The 21,302-nt window shown below is 38.7% G+C and overlaps 1 protein-coding gene across 2 annotated transcripts in view; it reads right to left on the bottom strand.

Moving 5' to 3' along the window:
• The window catches only part of ZNHIT6 (zinc finger HIT-type containing 6), a 33,292-nt gene that overhangs the window by 6,440 nt on the left and 5,550 nt on the right, over positions 1 to 21,302 (bottom strand). For both annotated transcript variants that reach the window (XM_086753977.1, XM_086753978.1), the window contains exons 6-8: positions 15,970 to 16,038; positions 15,118 to 15,198; positions 14,448 to 14,528 (exon numbers count right to left, since the gene is read on the bottom strand). In XM_086753977.1, coding sequence (XP_086610103.1) covers positions 14,448 to 14,528; positions 15,118 to 15,198; positions 15,970 to 16,038 — 231 coding nt within the window. The remainder of the gene's footprint in view (positions 1 to 14,447; positions 14,529 to 15,117; positions 15,199 to 15,969; positions 16,039 to 21,302) is intronic.

Genomic DNA, 21,302 nt, shown 5'->3' with positions numbered 1-21,302 from the left:
CCACCAAGAGGCTAAAGTAATTCACATGCCACAATACACTTTCCATTATCTCATGTTTTAGACAAAACATCTTCAGCGTCCAGCTTGGCATAAGATAAAACATTTGTACTTAAAACTATTTTATGATAGTAAATTACTGAAGTGTTAGATCACTGAGTCAGAGCTTTATCTTTTTAAAGTGAATTTTATTGGTTGACAGTGATAGAGAAAACATCCAAATTTTTAGTGCATAATGTGGTCTGTAAACTTCAGGGAGAATGTAACAAAGGAGCTTAATACTTCTTTTTTAAAGGTTGCTGTTATTGTCTATGCTATCTAAAAGATCTCAGTCTACCACATTTTTATACTTAACACACAAGTGCAAGTTGAGGTTTTCTGCTTGTCCACCTGCCAGCCTCTTCCTTGACTGTGCATGCTTAAAAGATCTCAAGAGAAAACTAATAGTTGTCACTCAATTCCAAAGTCTAATATGGGATGGCTCCTGAGGAAGACTGATTTTTCAGGTTCTCTCCAAAAGACTTTGTAATGATAAAAACCTTCCCAATTTTATCCCAGAACTAGAACAAAGTCATACACCAGAAGGTGAACAAGACAGACCTACGGGCAAAATAAGACTGCCCTGTAAGGCTTTTCCAGAAGCCCATACACACAATTTCAATTTTTACTTGTGAAAAGGCTAGACCTGTTTGGAGCAAAATGAAATGAAACGGCATTTTTACAAGTCTGGTAACTTCCTGTACTGATTATTCACCAGGATGAGATGAGGATGTAGGGTAACACTGGAATGCAGGTCCACTCCTGTATTTGCAGGGAAGTGGTCTTGCCACAGGTAGGAGATGGAGCAGGGAGAATCTGGTAACCAGATATTACCAGATATTCTTTTATCATCATTTTTACCCACTTGTCCTGTACCACTGGGACTGCGTAGCCTGCTCAGTAAGAACCCATAATCAGCTGCAACCTTCTTCAGGTCCTTCCCTCACTGCGTATTTCAAGTACGCAGTAAAATCAATGACAACCAGTGTAAGTCTGTGCTTTCACTTGGACTCTTCCATGCTCCAGTGCAAGTTGCAGGAACCAACTTAACTGAGGTGGTCATCCTAAACAAGCTCCTTCAGCCTTTCATGACAGGATGGATTTGAAGATAAGCCTGGCTCCAAACGAACTGACCACCCTGACAGAACCATTGTCTTAACATCCCATCTTTACATCTTTCTTTTAAACCCTCTCCCTGCTTTCTCTTTCCTCACACTGCCCAGTTCACACAAACTATCTACGCTACAGCTTCCCGATCCCTGTATTCAGTGGGACTTCTCTTTGTACCCTTCTCTCTCAATCTTCTTTCCTCCCTGGTATTTTACTGCCCACGTATTTTCTCTCTTCCTTCCACACATTCCCTCAGCCTCCTTACCCAACATCCACCATCTAATAATACACTTTGTCAATTATTTTCTTGCCCCAAGCAAGGCTTTATGCCCACGTCATGAAGCAAGAAATAGGCCTGGATTTCTTCTTATTAAGACGAGTCCATTTGTAAGGACCACAAAGAGACAATCTTACCAGACAACAGCTTTTGATTTTAGCTGGAATGAAATAACAATAACTGCTTTTTAAAGGACAAAAATTAAATAAAATTTGCCTGCCAGCAGGCAGTTTAAAACCCTACAAAAACTGTGACAATTGAGAAAATTTAACAAGATTCAGCAATCCCACATCAGTTCTCATACAATGTTACATTCGCTCTATGAATGGCTTTGTTCTTTCACAAAACGCTGAAATTAACGTGGCTCTGCACTTCTGATACCACCTATGTGTTTCTCCAAAGGACAGTTTCATTATCTATAGCTATTCCACCATCTTCCAGGAATTCAACAGTTCAGGCTCCTAATCTGTCTCCCACAGGCAGGAATGCCGTATGAGGTCACTGCGTCACAACAAGCTCCCCTCAAATGGAGCCTGTGGCTATCATCGCAGTGGCGTAACTTGTCTCCACGAATTCAGACAGCAGGAAATTCCCTGCTGATCAGGTTTTCCTGAATGTCATCTACAGGAACTTTGATTTTAATAATAATAAAGAATAATCTGCAATCTGAAATAAAAGATGAATTGTAACTAAGTTATTTCTTTAGTTTAGTCTTCTAGGCACTGTAAAGAGAACAAACAAGTTTTCACCATCTAAATAATTGTAAATATTACTAAAACGCATATTTGTATAATGATGTTAATAATTTTCCTGTGAGAGAACAACTAAAACCCTTTCACATATTTTAAACAAAGATGATTTTTCTTCCTAGAACTGAGTGGAAACATCGAGGTATTTACTTGGCATAATTCAGATACAATAAATCATGCTATCTATTTTGAGCATAGTCTTAAAAGTCCACAATCAAACTTCTGCTAACTTATGGAAAGAACAAAGATTTCCCCCATCCCCTCAAACAAAAGAGGGTAGCATTTCCTAGGTATCCGCATTTGCCTAGAAGAGAGCAAAGACTGGGTACAGCATTTAAAGTCTCTCCCAAGCCGTCATTCTGAAGAGCTGCAGCACAGCAAAGATAATAACTAACAGATGGACTTTCATTCCTAAGTGGTGAATAACCTCTTCGTGTGGTTATGATTTGGTGAACATGGAAGTAGTGAAATGCACTCTTGAATTAGGTATGAAAGGGAAGTTATATGGCAGAAAGGAAACACAATGTATTGAAATAATGTACAATTTTTACATTTAACTTTGTCATTAGAATTCTGACATTCTAAAAATCTTGAACATAGTGAATTTTTTGAGTCCCTATGTGTGAAAAAGAATTAGAAAATTCAACAAGCAAAAAAGTAAAGACCTTAGAAACAAAAAAGGAAATGACTTGCCATAACACTTCCTTTGTAACTAATTCTTATCAACAGCTTAACAATATGAAAGACTACTCTGCTTGAACACTCTTTTAAAGAAGGGGGACAGAAACCAAGGTCAAGTTAATATTTTAACATGAAAAAAGAATTATACTACAGTTTACACAAATATTTTGAAACCTGCCAGCTTCTCCTTCCACTCTTAGTCTATGCTTTTTCTTCCATTTTATGGCCTCCATAATTTGCCTCAACAAATGTTGACTAACCTCTCCCCCGTACTACTGGTACCTGCATAGCTCAACCTGCACCAAAACAGACCACACACCTGGCCAACTCCTTTTCCAGTCAGATCCCCATCTCAAGTAACATTTCCATCACAGATGTCCTTTTTCTGAAAAAAAGGAAAATTAGAACAAAAAACCACCTCTTATCAACCATTTGGCCCACAAGTCCTGCTAGGAATCAATTAAAAAAACACTGTAAGAAAAGTTGCCAGCATATCAGGAAAGCATCTCAGACATTATCACCATCTCCTAACTAGACCTCCAAGCACAGAATACGTAAAGGCACTTCCAATTAACAAGAAAACCATGAAGCTGTTCCTTTTCCTTGCCATACGTCAGCCATAGATCATCCTCAAACAAAGACTGTATTAAGACAAGCTGTAACAATCCAAGCTCTCCTCTCTTACAGGCCATAGAAGCTTTTCCACTAGGGAAATCTAAGAACTGCTGAAAACTGAAGTGTAAAACGGGAAAAAAAACCACCTAAAACACACCTTACAAAACCCCTCTTCTCAAACATATTTCAAAGAGTTAAAACATCCTGGAAGAAAAAAAAAGTAATACCCAAGTGAAGATAGCAGGAACATCAACTGTCACATAAATTACTTGGCACAATAGTCTATATCCAGAATGATTTAATGGTTTGTTCACTTTTACCCTAGAAAAAATACAAAACAGTTAATAGAAAGAAGAGATAAGCAAAATAAGACTACAAGTATGTCACCACAGAAGCACAAAGGCTGACCTTGTTTAAACCTCTTGAGAACAAGGCAATTGCACAAAGAGAAAAACACACTAAAAGTTCTTTAATGACAATCATGGAAAAATGTATCAATTGATGGCAAACCCCATAAAGCATAAGGCATCTGCTGTAACAATCTAGTGGACTGAGCATTAAGAGTGATGTGGTAAAAGGATTCAGGATGCACAACAATGAGCTAAAGATTAACTGAAGCACAAATCATTCTGCATCTTTCATCTACGGGAGAAAGTACGACAAACCAGAAGGAAAATGTGAAACTAGCAAATGTCAGTTTCTTGGATTCAGGAGAATTTGGTTCAAAGAATAGAGAAGTAAAGTGATACTGAATTTCAAGAAAGCAAATACTTTCCCCATCTCATAAGGCATAATGAAAATAAGTCATAAAATCCAGCAGCAAGCAAAGATGTTATAATTCAAGTGCATCATGGCAATAGTCCTTTACACAAACAGGAATCTACTTACTTTGTGAAGCCAGGCAGCTTTACAAACTGCTCAAAGGCTAAAGGTTTACAAATCTTTAAGTGGTATAGAGCGGACATGTATGATATTTCACAAGGGAAAAGTTACTGAAAAGAGAGTGGGTTGAAGATGAATGCCTGAAATTTCAAAAACTGAAAATATATTAGTGGCATATTTAGTACAAGTGAAAGCTGTGGGTGGTTTCCCAAAAATGCAGGGAAGTCAAAATATGTAACTTGTACCATTAATAAAATACTAGTATGATCACGGAGAAAAAGCAAATGTCATAAGTCTACTTTAATTACAGTACTCTGTTCCACAGCCTCATGAAACATAAGTGTAAATGATTTCAGAGGTGTGGGGTGTACCAAGGAATACCAAAGGATGCAACAAAAACCTCTTAATACATCAAGTTCAGAAAACTAATACATCCAATCTCATTTGCCAACTTAAATTAACATAAGTTAATTAAGGAGTCCACTGATAAATATGAAACTGGTGAGAAATCAGTCCTCGCAAATTGGCAATACTGTTGTTATTACACTTGAGCTAATCTAATGAGCCTCCACTTCAGGAACAGGAAGAATGGATACTTCTGTAATTTCAAATCCTAGATAGCAAATTCCAAATTCCAAATTTAGCTCATATGGAGAAAGCCTGAACACCTCCAACACTCCGTACTGAATGCTGAAAACGTATCCACTAATTTATACTTATTTGCATGGGAATCACAGTGCCATAAACCTTCCATTAAGGGGTTACCTAGTGCTTTACAACGAAAAGGAAAAGCTATGAAATAAAGAAAACAAATTATTTTCTTGGCAAACAAGCAGGAAGGTCAATTTCCTCCCTGGCGAGGTTGAAACAATCAGCCCTAGCTCATTTCTGTCAAGAAAGAGAGAAAACAGAGGATTCCCCTTTGGCAGCATCAGGAGGAAATAACAGGTTTTCTCTTTCCTGACTGGAACATGAAGAGGTTCTCCCCTACTCCGCCTTTGGGAAAATGCTGATGGCTACACTGCCATGTTTCACAGCACTGCAGCTTCCAAGTTCAGCCTATAACTTCAACTGTAAAAGAGTTTGTATCTTTGGTCCTAGAAGCCTCTTACTACAGCTTCCCTATGCTGCCTGGTCCCCAAGACTGAGAAACTTGGCTAACTTTAAGTCAGCATCTCACTGCGTCTTTTTCTTCCAAGAAACTAGCAGCAAATCCTCTTTTTCCTTCAGAAATATATTTTAACAGCAACCCAGACAGATACAGTTGAATTAAACCCCTTGATACATCTCACAACATTTATGCTAGACCAGAATAGGACAAATTGTTCGAAAGTTATTTCTGCTCTGCAGAAAAATAACTTTTACCAGCTCCTTCCTCCAGCAAAGGCGCAACAGATTATTCAACAGGGTTTTTCCAACTGGAACCTTTTCTTGGACTTCATGGCCTGTCTTCTTGCCTTCAAGTCTGTCTTATATATGCATGCTACACAGTACACTGACTTCCATGAAGGCATTTTCCACACTATGCACATGTTACATAGCACATACATACAGGCAAGTTCCTCCCTGCTCCCTAGGAGAGCTGTCTGGCTGTAGCAAACTGCAAGATTTGCTCTTGAAACAGCCTTTCCTAGATGCATGTTTCCTCAGAGAGAGGAGGGAAAATCTGCCTGTGCATATGCTGGGTATGCTGCTTCATGCTTCAAGCCCAGTTACGATGCAGTAAAGAGGCCGCTGTGTACAGTTTTCTTTATGTTTCAGAATTTGGAGTCTGCCTATCTGCTTTGCAAGGATGAAGGGTCTGAAGGTCTTCAGGTCTGCCTGTGGTGCTTACAGAACACCACCAGATGACAGGACAAACCACTGGCTGAAGCCAACAGTAATGCTTTTATTGTTATCTCATCCTCCAGCTCTTTACTTACGGACAAATTCCTCCTCCATAAGTGGTCTGATCTAACTTTCTGCAATAGAGATAGCAGAATTTTGGAGTGGAGGCTGTAATTTCAAAGAAATCTTTGTGCAATAGATGTCTCAAGTCAGCGACTCTCTAGCTGGGACACTCCAGAAACTCTAATGCAATACCACTCATTATAAAACAGTTCATGCAAAAGAATTCAGCATGGGTTACAAAATGCTGGATTGTTACTTTAAAAAACAGGCGCCTACTGGTTCATAAAGGAATCCCTTTCAAGAAAAAAAATGAATGATTGCTCAAGATAGTAAGATGGACAAATTCTGGGGTTTTTTTTGGAATCATCCCAAAATCTTCCCAAATGTCAAGTAATTGTAGTCAGACATTATAAACATTTAGCTGCGCATGCTACAGATTCAGACTATACATACTTCTTACACGCTGCAATGACTAGTTTTCTGCTTTCCATCTATGTTGTGTAATACAGGATTTCAATGAAAAACATAAGTAGGTAGGAAGGAAAAGTGATTATTTTTTACAGTAAGAGCTGTGTTATCCTGGCATCTGTTGCTGACAAAAGCAATGCAGAGCAAAGAGACTGATGTTCAGATAGAGAATGAGCATGTGAAAAATGACACTGAAATGGCTGCAGTAAAAAAAAATAGAAAGCCTGAAATGACCTACAAGAAAATGTAAAAAAGTATTAAGTAAAAAAAGTTTAAGTTTTAATTAAAAAACCCCACAAAACAAAACCCAGCACTCTGGGAAAAAACAGCAGCAAGTATTAATACACAGAAGCGCTGTGTTTAAGAAACAGCCTACAGACCAAATTTGACATCCTCTTGAACAGTACAAAGTCGCCACAGCCTGACTACAGTTGTGCAGCGAAGAATAACTATTGTAAGCTAGCTCCCTGCTTCTGCAAAGCTGGCAGTGCTGCTTTTGTGCCAGCTGCTGCGAGCTAGAGAGGAGTAATGAATTCTGCTGTCAATCTTCTGCTGGCATAGGTTAAAGCCAGCTTAGGGACTGTTCCAACTCATGCCAAGGCCAGCAGTTCAGCCAGGGATTTGTATCCTTAATTCCTGTCTCATGCATACCATGTACTACACAAATGTCAAAAGAAATTGATTCCTAAGTAAGACTAGAGAATCTTAAATAAACCACCCTACACTCTTCAAGATTTGCAAAGGAGGAAATAATGCTAGAAACGTCCCAATTCTAGCACGTTTGTTTTGCTACGTGAAATAGTATTTTAGAAATCGTAACAGGATGGTAAAAAGAACTGATCCATGCACCACACTAATAGCAGTGACTTTTAAAAAGCATTGAGTTATGTATGACAAGCAGAAAGTAAAGACTAAGTTCTGTTGGTTTTACATGGAGTTATTCACAAATGACAATGCAGAAGGAAGTGCCCTAAGAAGACAGTATGAAAAATTAAGGCATCAATATTTGAGGCTATCTGCAATGTATTTAAATATGACAGGTTTTGGTAATCTTAAAATCACTGACAAAACAGATCTCCAACAGACTTTTTAATGACAGGAAAATAAATAATCCAATATAAATACTACATTAAAAAAGATTTGATTCAACTACATTTACATTACTCCCTGAAGTCCAAGATGATTTTCTAAAAGTCTGCTGGCATACATGCATACACTAAAGCAAAAAACTTACTCCATCTTCCTAAATCTATTACTGTGACTGCTGCGGCCTACCAATGTGATCTAACCCTTAGTTATTTAGAAACAATAGGCTACAAAAGAAAATTCTCTTTGAGCCCAGAACTCAGCCATCCAAGGAAATAACTCTCATTTCTGCCAGCTGATCTTGAGACAGGGAAGTTCTCCAAAATTACTAACATCATCCAGCCTTCTGGGAAGCAACTGCATTGGATCGGTTAGAGCAAAGTAAGTGTTCACCACCATAAAGCAATGGCATTTAGTAGAGAAGAACCTCTGCTACTTGTTTAGCAGATTTTCTTCCCTGTAGTCCACAAGAATTAAGTGGCAAGCATGCCAGTATTCTCATGTGCACCACCCAATGTCACAAGAGACAGTAAGAAGCCCCTTGATATTGGAACTGGTACAAAAATGCTTTTGGTATTTTTGCCTTTCTGAGTAATTGAAGCATGAGCTGCCCCGGTACTACTGACATAAAAAACAATGCTACAACTGATTCTGTAGGCATCCCTGTATGGTGTGGCAGTTTTAGAACAGGAAAGCTACAGGATACAGTCTGGTGTTCTTCTGTACTACAGCTCCTCAAAGGATATGGTCCATTTGGGCTTTGCAAAGCTTTTAAGGCCAACCAGACTATTTTCCAAGCACCTAAATATTCTGTCAGTGCCTACAGCATCATCTACAACAACTTATTCTGAAACAATGTTCACATGCCATTTTGAATACATTAACAGGCAAAAAAAGAAAATTACTATACAGAAGACCTCACACTGGTGTTTAAGAAAGCATTATTTTTCCATTCCATTAAACTAAATGCAAGTGATTAAAGACAGGCAACCATCTAAACGAGATTCATGCAAGATGTTACTGCATCCAGTAAAAGAGATATTCCATTTGTGCGGTTTCACCTCATTAAGATTTATTTAATTAATTGTCTCTTAGATTAAGATATCTACTGTAAACCAAGTCTGTCACAGTTACTTCTCTTCTAGAAATAGGATCACCTTATACAACAAGTAAGTAACCTTCTCATTAAATATCTGTAGTTACCAAAAAACCAACAACTCTGACCACTAACTTGTAACAAATACCAAGGGTCTATCAGATTTAGGAGTTCTTTTTGAGGGGCGGTTGGTTTGGGGTTTTTTTAGTTACACAAAGCCTAATAAGGCAATTCTCAGGAAAATAAGGCGGTGTATTTCCCAAACCAGATTGTATAATTTGGCAGTTGCATCTTTCCTTTCCTTAGTGGAAAAAGCAATACTCTTACCATATGAAGTCACTTTGAAGGCATCCCAAATAAAGGACTGAAGAGAGTCAGGACACTAATTTATCCTGAAGAAAGAAAAAACTACTTTATAAAAGAATGTAGACTGCAAAAATCATCCAAGAGGCAGCAGTTAAACCTTTCTTGGAATAGTTACAGCTGAGGAGAGAAGGGACACTAACCACCAACTAAATATTGCATAACAGGTGACAGAAGCAAGCATCACTGAATGGAAAACTATTATAACCCAATCAAACGCTGTTTTTTTCCAAATCAAGGCTTTAAAGGAAGAACAAAGTTGTGTAACACTCGTTTTTTCAAACCTTCCTTAAAAACATTCCTTATAAAGTAAGTGCAGTTAATGAGAAGACTATCAAGTGGTGGAACAGTTACAGTGTTATAGAGCATTAGGCGACAGGTAGGGAGGAGAGGACATAACGGGAGAGATTATGTTTTAGGTTACTCCAAGTAATTGCGGAGCGCTACCAATTCATACTGTAAGCAATTCTTACAAGCTGGTTTTACAGAAGACAGAAATAAGAGCTTAACACAAAGTTCCCCAAGAACTGTCACCACTGATGATAAAAGGCCCCTAGGAAGAAAAAAAGCAAGCATCACATTGTTTGGCAGCTGTCCATGATATCTACACCAGTGGATTTATTCAGTTGCTTTCTGCAGAACTCCTGTGAGTAAGTAGAAATCTGTACTACATGGCTAATTTATATTTCTGGAGAAAGAAGAAAAGAACAACCAAAAAATTTAAAGCATCCTGCAAAAGACCTTCAAACTAAAAGGGCTGTTTGCTGTGAAACACAGAAAACAGCCAAAACTAAACCACAAACCCCTGTTTCATAAACAATTGCAGGAAATACTAAAATCCTTCTGTAACATACTTATCTTAAAACTAGAAGACTAACATTTTATAACCCATAATAATCCTGCTTAGATGTTCTCTGAAACACCATCACACTTCCTCAATAATACGTAATTGTAACTATGAAAAGTATTTTTTTCAAAAGGTTCTGCTAAGCCTAAAAACAACATCTGATTCAACAACATACATTTACAGCCGCTGTATTATCTAGCGCTTGTGGACAAGGAATTTTTCTGGTGGAAACGGGAAGTTTTGGATAACACAACACTCTTGGAGACTTGCATGTATTAGCAGACTACACCAATCCTACTGTTCCAGTCGGTCAGAAACATACAGCCTAAAATCACACAGAATGAGGCGGCACAGGATGAGAACCTACTCTGAGCTGACAGTGGCACTCAAGGCTACACAAGCCAACCGTTGAAGCTCCCCACTGTTAAAGAAACGTGAGAGAGCTCTGTCTGCGCTCAGCTTTTGTTCCACACGGAACACTACTAAGCAGCAAGCTGGTCCTGTTTCACTTGCAAGTACTTCCACCGCAATTCCAGCTACTCATTTATAGAATGAGAGCCATAAACTTCAAATTAATTTAACTGAGGGGGGAGCCAAAAGGAGAAGAAATCAAAATAAATTATCTCTTACTTAACTGTAATGCAATTACAGTAAAAATGTAAATTCTCTTAGAGAGCCTTTGTCACAGCAGCTACACTGGATAACTGCACCGAGAGTGCCTGCTGCCAGAGACACAGACGATGTCAACAGAAGATGCTTTTCTGCTGACACAGGAGTCCCATCATTTCAAACAAACTTTGTTCTTTCCTTTCAGAAGAGGAATTTTCCTTCAATATGCTGCTTCCTTGACCTGTCAGCACTGCCACAGCTGGGCTTGCTCCACCAACTTATATGCAGAGTTTCACATAATTCCCACGTGAGAAATCACATTTCTCAAGTCAAAACACTTTTCTATTTAAATTTCTACAGTTCTTCCAAAACTTTAAACTTTATGTTCACTAAGTGGGATAAATACCGATTACTATGACTTTGATATCAACCAACATAGCTGATTCTGGGAATACAAATGAGGCTCAAACTTAACAATACTGAAGTTAAGTTATTTTAACTTCATGAAAAAGAATTCTCTCTCAACAAATCCGTGAGCTAAGGAAGCATTATACAGATTTCAGAAGAGAAAAATGGTTAATTAAAAAAAGAAACTGATGAACACAAGAGATAGTCCACTTTGATATTAAATTGGTTTCTTTCCCAAGCCTTTTACGCAACTTAGATACTCCACTTCAAAACACGAAAGGGTGAACTTTACCTGCTATTACAAAAGCAATTTTCCCTTCTTTTCTAAAAAAGGAAATGTGAAAACCCAAGCATTAAGATACCAGGGGAAAATCCATGTGTGTATAAATTTATTTATTTTTAAAATAAAAATGAGTATTCAAGATCATTGCGTCAATACTGCCTTTCCAATCACGTACTGCAAGAACATGTACAGCAGTAACACACCGAATGCATTTTCAGTTTTTGCTGTATTAACTTGAGTTAATTACTTGAGAAGGGGACAGAGGTTGTTCATGCTCTGGAAACCTGTCCTAAATACTACTATTAACAGATGAGCAGAAGAGTCTGCTAAAAATATTTTTTAAAAATGGGAAATTGTTTCTGATCTCATTTCCAAGAGCTGAGCTCTAGAAAGTCTTCTTGGGTGCAACAGCACATACAATCTCTATGGATAAAGTGCCTGTACTGAATAGCCCTTCATGGAGCACTGGGAAATACAGCAGAAAGACAGACAGAGAACTGAGAAAACTTCATCCTCCCAGGTGCTTCTACAATGAACTTTCCAGGGTAGCTCACAAAACCAGCACTTCTAAAATTTCCCCCTGAACACCCAGAATTTGGCTATTCTTGAACTAAATGGAAATAAGTCCAGACATTTGTCTTTCAGAAATCTGTGTAAATGTCTATTTAATCCCTACTGCTAGAGTCAGAGAGCACCACTAGGTCTCAATTACCTGCACCAGCCTCACCTGGGACTTCCATCCACACTCCTCGCCCAAGGGTCCAGGAATAGCACAGACTACTTCAGTTGGAAGGGACCTACAATGATCATCTAGTCCAACTGCCTGACCAATGCAGGGCTGACCAAAAGTTAAAGCATGTTGTTAAGGACATTGACCAAATGCCATTTAAACATGGAGAGGCTTGGGGCATCAACCACCTCTTGAGGAAGCTTGTTCCAGTGTTTGATCACCCTCTCAGTAAAGCAATGCTTCCTAACGTATGCCTGAACCTCCCCTGGTGCAGCTTTGAACCATGCCCATGCATCATACGCCCGGATCCCAGGGAGAAGAGCTCAGCACCTTCCTCTCCACGTCCCCTCCCCAGGAAGCTGCAGAGAGCAATGGGGTCGCCCCTCAGCCTCCTTTCCTCAAAACAAGACAAACCCAGAATGCTCAGCTGCTCCTAAGATGATGTGCCTTCCAGCCCTGTCACCAGCTTGGCTGCCCTCCTCTGGATGCATTCAAGGACCTTCTTATCCTTCTCAAACGCTGGGGCCCAACACTGCACACAGTACTCCAGGTGAGGCTGCACCAAGGCTAAACAACAGACCAACAGTGGGACAATCCCCTCTTTTGACCAGCTGGTCATGCTGTGTTTGATGCGCCCCAGGATGCGGTTTGCCCTCCCAGCTGCCAGAGCACACTCTGACTCCTACTGATCCTGCTGTCGACCAGCAGTCCCAGATCCCTTTCCGCAGGGCTTCTCTCCATTCACTCCTTTCCCCATTTAGAGTTGTGTCTGGCATCACTCCCTCCCAGGTGCAGAATCTGGCACTTGGACTTCTTAAATTTCATCCCATTAATCATAGCCCAATGCTCCAGTCTGTCTAGATCCCTCTGCAAGGTCTCTTGTCCCTCAAGAGAGTCAATAGCACCTTGCCGTTTCACATCATCAGCAAACGGCAAGGTGGTACATCAGCAAACTTGCTAACGGTACATTCAACTCCTGCATCCAGATCACTGACAAATACATTGAACTGCACTGGCCCTAGGATTGAGCCCTGAGGAACACTGCCAGCGATGGGTCGCCAGCCAGATGAAGCACTATTTACTACAACTCTTTGAGCTCTGCCATCCAGCCACTTTATCCCATAGTTGGACAACTTGTCCAGAAGGATGCTCTGAGGGACAGTATGAAAACTCTTACTAAAACCCAAACACAAACCATGGCTCTGTAATCTTCAATTTCACTTAAAACCAATAGGTTTCTAGTTGACAACTCTGATGGCAAATGTTACAACCATATTTCAAACGATTGCAAAGACAAAAAAAAAAAGTGTTTGGGCTTAAATTCTGAAGTACATTACACATTTTTGAACAGTACTGGGAAAAAAAATACAGCACAAACAGGAAGCTCAGTTACAACTAAGAATCTTTTAATATACCTTCCCCTAGAAATAATATACCATGCTTCAGGGAAGCCTATTATTTACATTTATTACACTTAAGACAAGAATGTACTTTAAGAAGCCTAACTAGGAATCACTGGTCAACCACAATAAGCTATGATTTTAAGCCGATACATATCTTTTTCAGCAACAATGACAACAGGGTGGGGTGTTGAAAATGGTATTTATACCAACAAAAATTATTTCTGTAAAGTTTAATTTTGAAGTTCAAGATTATTGTCTGTTCTGGAAACAAAGAAAACAATACTGCACAAGTCTGAATTCTGAAGACTTAAAAGCCCACACCCAGAAATACGGTAACATGAGCAAGTAACTTTGAGAAAAATGTGTTATTTCAGATGCAGTGATTGGATGCTGATAAGCACATAATTTTTGCTGCAGTGATTAAAAAAGACAGCTCTCCTCAACTATCACTTTAACTGTCTTGGGGAGGTTAACATATCCACAGAGGAACTTGCAGTAGGAAATGGACCTCTACATTTCTGCTGGTCAATACAGTAATTTAGCATTTTAACACAAACCTGTCTTCGCTGCAGACATTGTTACATTTGCATGGACTGCGGCTGAAGCAGTTCAGCTACAGGCACACTCACTATCACACCAAGGCAGCTGTGAGTGCCCTGGCTTCTTAAATTGTCCAAGTATAAGTCAGCCAAAGTCACTACTCAGTAACTGCACAGAAATTGCAGTGTTGACACATGAAAAGACAAAGAAATAACATTTCTGCTGAATCATTTTTAAGACAGCTGGTAATTACTCACTAAAGTTTAATCCATGAGATTATGTAATCTCCATTTGTAATATTACAGACTAAGAAACATATTATTTCTTTTTGCTATTTTTAATTAATAAGCACACAAACTGAAGAATTACCTTACCTGACTGAGTTTTGTTTCCTATTTTCTATTTTCATTAAAATTTGTACATCTGACTGAGGAGACATTGTATAGATTTTTAATCTGGAAAAAAGAAATACATAACAGAGATGAAGAAACAATGATGTGCAATAACTTTTCTTCCTATCGTCTCTAAGAGATAGATATCTTTTGCATGTCAACATTCAAAAGTATATCTTTCTTCATAAAGTATTCTATAAATATTCTATAAGTAAGAATACTTCATAAAGTATTCTATAAATATTCTATAAATACTTCATAAAATTTGCCACATACAAGGTATTTCCTACAAATGAGGGCTATAATTACTAGTATGTTTTTCTAATTACTCTAAAGAAAAGGTTCACTGTCACTCCCACTGAGGGGTTAACTATGGTTACATTTTTTAGAATTACAGTTGCTTTACTTGACCTTTATGCCATCAGTCCATTTCTATTCTTTTCTTCATTTAAATTAGGTGGCTATACTATAGGGTTAGCTTGTTCATGAATGTTAGGATGGTTTTAATCACAGGAATTAAAGATGTACTGCTGATGGCGAACTCGGCTCAGAATGCTGGAAGTGCAGCTAGTTTAAGCCGTTTATTCAGAACTGTTCCCTTCTTTTATTAGTGCATTAGATGACCTAGGCAAAAAAGTTATTCAATACACACCTTTGACAAACTACAGGATCTGTCTCCACTGGATCAATGTACGGCTTAAGGATATCAGTGAGCGTTTTATCGTCAGGCACCCTTTCACCAAAGATAAAAATCAAATATGTAAGACATGGTTCATCATGTACACAAAAATCTATTAACTGAGCCATTTGGAGGAAGCTGTTTATTTGCACGCTACAGTGGCACAACCCAGTAGTTCATGGGAGGATCATAAATGTGTATCAATACAGCACAGATAACTGACAGCTTTTTTTCAATTTCAACACTGAGACTTCACTGGCAACTACAAGGAGTAAACAGATGCATATCTCTAGTTTCTAACCCTGCAGCAGAAATGTGCTGTTCCTACAGCCCTAGAAGTAGACAAGGGCTTACTTCTCATTCCCCTCCAGGCTAGGAAAAAAGAAAAGATTTGTCAACAAAAGATTATTTTTTTCACCATTGCAAAATGTGCTTGTGGGCTTCCTACAAAGCAAACAATGCAACCATTTCATCCTATATGAAGCCAGCTCCAGTGTGCAGGCAAGGAGGGATGCCAAATCTTGCTGAATCTCTGCTCCATGAACATGTGAGGTGTATGGGATATCACTATTGCGAACATACAACCCGCTCTGTTTACATAGAGAAAAGGACTAACAACATTTTGCCTGATTTGAAAAGCCTACTACCTGTCAAAGAGGAAAGGACTACACAACTCTTAAGTATGTTTTCATTTTAAATGCCCTTTTAATTAAGATTTAAAATAATATTCGAGTTTACCTTGTATAACAGAAATAGGTAAGACTTAGTCAAAATAATTTCAGCAGACTAATTTAAACTTCATAAAAACCTGTTTTTCAAGATTACCCTTTCAAAACGTATTCAGCATGACAGTGAGGAAATACAAGCTTCAAATGCCAGTAGAACTTTTTCTCCCTGAAAAGAAAGAGAAATACATATTCTTAGTGTTAGCTGGTAATTACTACTTGGTTTTTCTATGATAAAGCTCAGCAGCCTACAGCATGAGTGCAGAAGAAAATACACAGTCAAGATTTCAAATGGCATATCCAAAGAGTAAAAGTGGTATGCAGAGAAGCTGAGATGCACTTTGAAAGATGCAATGCTCCTAGATCCTGCTGAATTTCAAGTTCATAGGATGAAAATAAGTTCCTTACAAATACAGATAAAGTATCACCAATGAACTGACCAACAGCATCTCCCCTTTTAAAAGAGAGTATCTTCTGGTTGACTTTATGTATGTATAGCTGCCCTTTAATTTCAAAAAACAAAATCACTTTTTGGCATATCACCCAGGACAGACCGCCAAACCTGTGCAACAATATCCAGAGGTCCCAGCTGAGGCCAGGGCCTACACAAAATAGGGAACTCGACTTTTCACAGCAGCGATGACCTCAAGAGAAAACACGTCATGGGCAGGGAGGGAAGCTGCATTTTAGTATAACATGGATAACAGAAGTTAGAAATAAAAACATTTATATGTTTTACAGAAAGATCAGGAATCTTTTGGTAGAGACCAAAATTGACGTCACGTTCCTTTCTCCAGCTTGTTTTAGTTTTAAGACCCATCTTCCCTTTCCAGCTAGCATAATTAATAACCGAGAATAGAAGCTACTGAAGCATGGTCCCAGTACAATATCATCTTAAGGAAGGCAGCACAACCGACAGGACACTTTACTAGATTAGGAAATCTCTTTTTGCCTTTTTACTCCTCTGCAGAAATGCTACCAAAGTCAACACTGACTTAAGACAAAGCATTTTTCCTCTCATTTTCCTCAAGTATTTTCCTAAAAGAATCTCCTAAGAAAAAGCACAGTCCAAACGGTAAGTGCATGGCCCTTTGCTCCGGTTCAGAATTTTACACTCATGACAAAGAGCAAAGATTTGGAAGAGGAAGGAGAGAACTACTACCATATAGAAATCAGAGGCCAGACATCCATGTGATGCCCCCTGACCTTTTTTTTTTAAACGCTACTTAAGACCTATGAATCATTATATCCAGGATAATCACCATCAGTTATGTGAAGATGCCAGTATTACAATTAAAAGTAAACACAGTATTGCTCCAAAAGGTTGTTTAATTTGTTTATCAGGCAGATGAAACATTATCCAGCAGGTTCTAGGTGGCTGCAGAGATAAGTGTACGTGCATCCAGTAGCAAAAGAGTAAACTTAGCTGCTAAGTTCAGTTAACTATGATACCAGTTTTTAAATGTACGCACTTTTTATAAAGTGCTCTTATCAAAGAAATAATCATTCCCTTATCTAGTTACACTATAGGAGAAAATCAAGGTTTACAGTTAATTATACTTCCTGCAGTGTAAGTAAGAACAGAAGTGCTAGTGTTTACCAAAAAATGAGCAAGGAAGAACCCTAACTCCAAGGAACTAATAATTGGAATAAAAAGAACTAACGAAGGCCAAGGTCCCCAAAGCAGTATGTGACTCAGCAGAGTTTTGCAGCATGCCTTATGATTCTTCCCCTCTATCTGCTCATGTTTGTTAAAGCTGAGAATGATAGCACCTTCCTCAAACAAGAAAGTGAAGCTAGAGCACATCAGGTCTGAAAGAGGTAAGAAGATTGTATGACCAGAGCTGGAGGATAACAGAAGACATCATTAATTACACAGCATCTATAACTAGAAGCTGACACAGTATCTTGCTTCATAAATTTTATGCTATTTTGCGTATTGGTATGATACTGCCTTAAATTACCAAACTGGTAAAGGTTTGGAGATAACTCAAAATCAGTGACTGGAATTTTGGAAGTTTTTTGCAAGATGAACTAAAATGAGGCTTTCTAGCATTTTTTTTCATTTAACTCATCATCTTCCACATTTTTTTCAATCAGTCAAAGCAATAGGAATACTGCAGATTATCTTCTCCCAAGTGGAAACAGACAAACCATGACACAGCTCACAGAAACAGGTATGTGGCCTAGAGGGCTGTCTCTAACACAGGCATCTGAAAAAGAAATGTTCCAGAAGTACTTCTAGCCATCTGCTACCTGTTGTTAGAATACTCTTCATGCGTCTGTAGAAACGGTCATCGCACAGCACATTCTGATTCCACATGCAAGACCAGTTCCCTGTGTGCTCACTGAGGCAGACTCAGCTCATCACTGCAGCTGTATAATCAGCTTAAGGGGGTTCTTTTCAGACTTTCACTCTCCCTCCCCCTTCCAGGCACAACTATGGAACAGTGCACAGAAAGAACTATGAATCAGGGATTCTGAAGTTAAAAAGATCACTCCTTGTCAAAAAGCTTCACTTAAGAAAAAAAGGAATGTTGATTTTATTTCAGCAAATACCAAAACTGCAGTTAATTACTTCATCTCTCTTCAAAGTAGACTTGCCTTAATGTAAATAGCAGGCAGAAAGACGTAAGATACATTACGAATGGGGTAGGAGACAAGGAAAAAAGAAGCTGAGAACTGGAATAGCCTCATACTATTTGCTGTACAATGAAGTCTTAAAAAACAACCTGCTGGATGCCTGTTACTAAAGTGAAGCATCCCTCACCATCACTGATCTCTGCCCAGTTAGAGAACTTGATGTCAACTGTAGATGCTATCAAAGCTGCTTCACAGCAAGTTCTGATTAAAATTAGATATCCTGGCTCCAGATCTCACTGACTTCATTTTCCATTATGGCTCACTGGGGTAGTATTTCCTTCAAGTACAACTAGCATATACTATGTTCATTTTCTAAATGAAAATGCTTGATCGAGTAAGTCATCTGCAGCTGAGTAACGGCTCACTGCATGAAATGTTCCATGCCGCTCAGGTGCCACGGAACGCCACTCCATGGTTTCTTTAAATACCAACACACTGACTATAAAACTATCAAACAGCAGAGATCTGGATGAGGCACAAGCACATCCTTGATGTCACTAAAAGCAGCATTATAGCCCAGCCCTGCATTGCTTGGCTTCACATACTATTTTGGCTACTTCAGAAGCATAGAAACTGATCAGAAGGAAAAAGCGGAGCCAAGCATCTCTTCTCCTGTGTGAGCTGCAAATTATGTTCAGAACTGCACAGACTATTTTGCAATTACTGTTCTTCTATAGCAAAGTAACTGTCTCCTAAAATGTAAAAAAAATTATTTTCTATAATCAACTATAGTATTCACAGAACTACACGTAAATGACTTTTTAAATTTTTCACAGGAACAATTGAAAGGTTTTTATTTCTGATGTTACAAGACTGCAGCAGTATATACAAAGTGACTGTTACCTCCAGCTAGCTCTCAGGACAACGGCAAAAATTATCACCAACTTTTATAGTTAATGTAGTACCCTAGAAAGATGCTCCAAGTACTGTAGGTGTAGTCAGTACAGCCGCTGAGAATTTAAGGAATCATTTACACAGGATTCTGTGATCTGGAAATACCAGTTAAGTGGTAGTTAAGTGGTTTTTAAAAGTGTCCAATGTGTACATATTTCTTAAAACATTCATGAAATATCTCATAAAGCTTAACTTTCTTACCTAGATTTCCTCTGAACAATGAGTTTTGCCTAGATTGTAGTAGAATCTGGCCAAAAGTGACTGTGTTTTAAAATGTGTGTGTATATGTATCTATGCAAAATAAAATATGTACTGACAAAAAAATCCAAATTCATCACACATTAAGATACCAATTGCAGTTCTGGCTCTGCAGAAGTACTTCACTGCCCACCTGTCAAAGAGAGCGATTCACTGATGATTTTGTTTCTATTTAGCAACTAATATTCTTAAAATGTTTTAAAAATAGCATACAGGATATCTTACAACAAAGTGCAAATACTGTAGTATTTCCTGTCTATGTTATTTTGAATTGATAAAAGAGATGAAAAGGATATAAAGAAGTTTAACGAAGGACCAGTTATCCTTTAATTTGACAATACCCAGTACTGTCACCTAATGCACTGAAGTTTAATTGAATTACTGGGTATTCAGTAGCTACAGCTTTGGATAACAACACCATTCTCAACTTTCTTAAGCAATGAAGATTTGGGAGTGACTAGATTCTCTTACGGATTAAAAAAAAAAAAAATTAAAATAAGAGAACATGCAGAGGTGTGATGATTTCATATCCTCCTCCCCTGCCAACTCCTGGTGCCAAATTGACTTTGTTGCACACAAACGAGGATGTTTTCGTTTTCTTGAAAATTCATCAAGCTTATCCCTGGATTTGAGGCACAAACAGTAAAACTGAACTATTTCTACTGGAAGTTCATATGTTTCCCAGTTATAGTAAACAGCAAGCCAATCAATGAAGAAACTGAAGCGCACTTCCTTTGGAACACATATGGTCTCCTACTGAGGGCCTCCCAACGGCAGGAGATGTTACTAACCATGTGTTGCAACCATCAAACACACAGGACTTGAACTGAGAGGCCTGTGTAATTCAAAGAGACTCTGTGAAGGCTGAGTAACCCAAACTGTAATAATCTTTAAAGAATAAAACTACTGTCCTCTAACTTCTGCAAATAAACAAAAATACCACCAGATTCAGTATAAGAACGAAACATTTCAGTTGCCAAGGGGAAAAAAAAACCCCAAAATCTCAGGTACAGAACTCAGTACCTGTCTTTCGATGGGGATATTCTGAAAAGCTGCTGATTTACTGAAATGCATGAACATCCTGCTCTCTGACCACTTCAAAGTAGCATTCCTTTGCTTGGGATCTTACTTTGGTGAGTCCTAGATAGCAAGCAAAACTATGCACTAAGTAACAACTAAATTCAAGTTTAACAGCTCCAACAGTATAGTATTAGCCCAAAACCCAGCTCAGATAACTCCTTGGTAAATTTCAAGATCAGCATCACCTAAAACAATTGATTTTAATTATCCCTACCTAGCTAGGAATTAGAGTTGACACTTTCAGGCTTCCAGGTGATCTCTTAACTGATGCCAATCCCTTCCTTTTGTTCTCAGAATTAAACCAAAGAAGAGAGATAATGAAAAAAGACTTCTCCTTCTCCCACACATATAATCTGATCAAATGCTCCCAAGCTGCAGGCACGCCTTCCGCCAGGCAGGAGACTTGTAGCCCTCTGGCCCTCTTGGCGGGGAGGGGAGGTAAGAAGTATTTTGTCTGGGAGGTGCTGTGAATGGAGCTGGGAGGGAACTGGGTGGAGATCCCAATGACAGTGCAAGCAGCAGGGAGGGTCGGAGCAGGGCAGCACAAGCTGCAGAGCT

Source organism: Chlamydotis macqueenii, chromosome 8 (assembly GCF_036417535.1).
Source record: "Chlamydotis macqueenii isolate bChlMac1 chromosome 8, bChlMac1.mat, whole genome shotgun sequence".
In the NCBI taxonomy this organism is placed as follows: domain Eukaryota; kingdom Metazoa; phylum Chordata; class Aves; order Otidiformes; family Otididae; genus Chlamydotis; species Chlamydotis macqueenii.
Note: the sequence above shows the minus strand (reverse complement) of the source record. Positions and strands in the feature narration are given on the sequence as shown.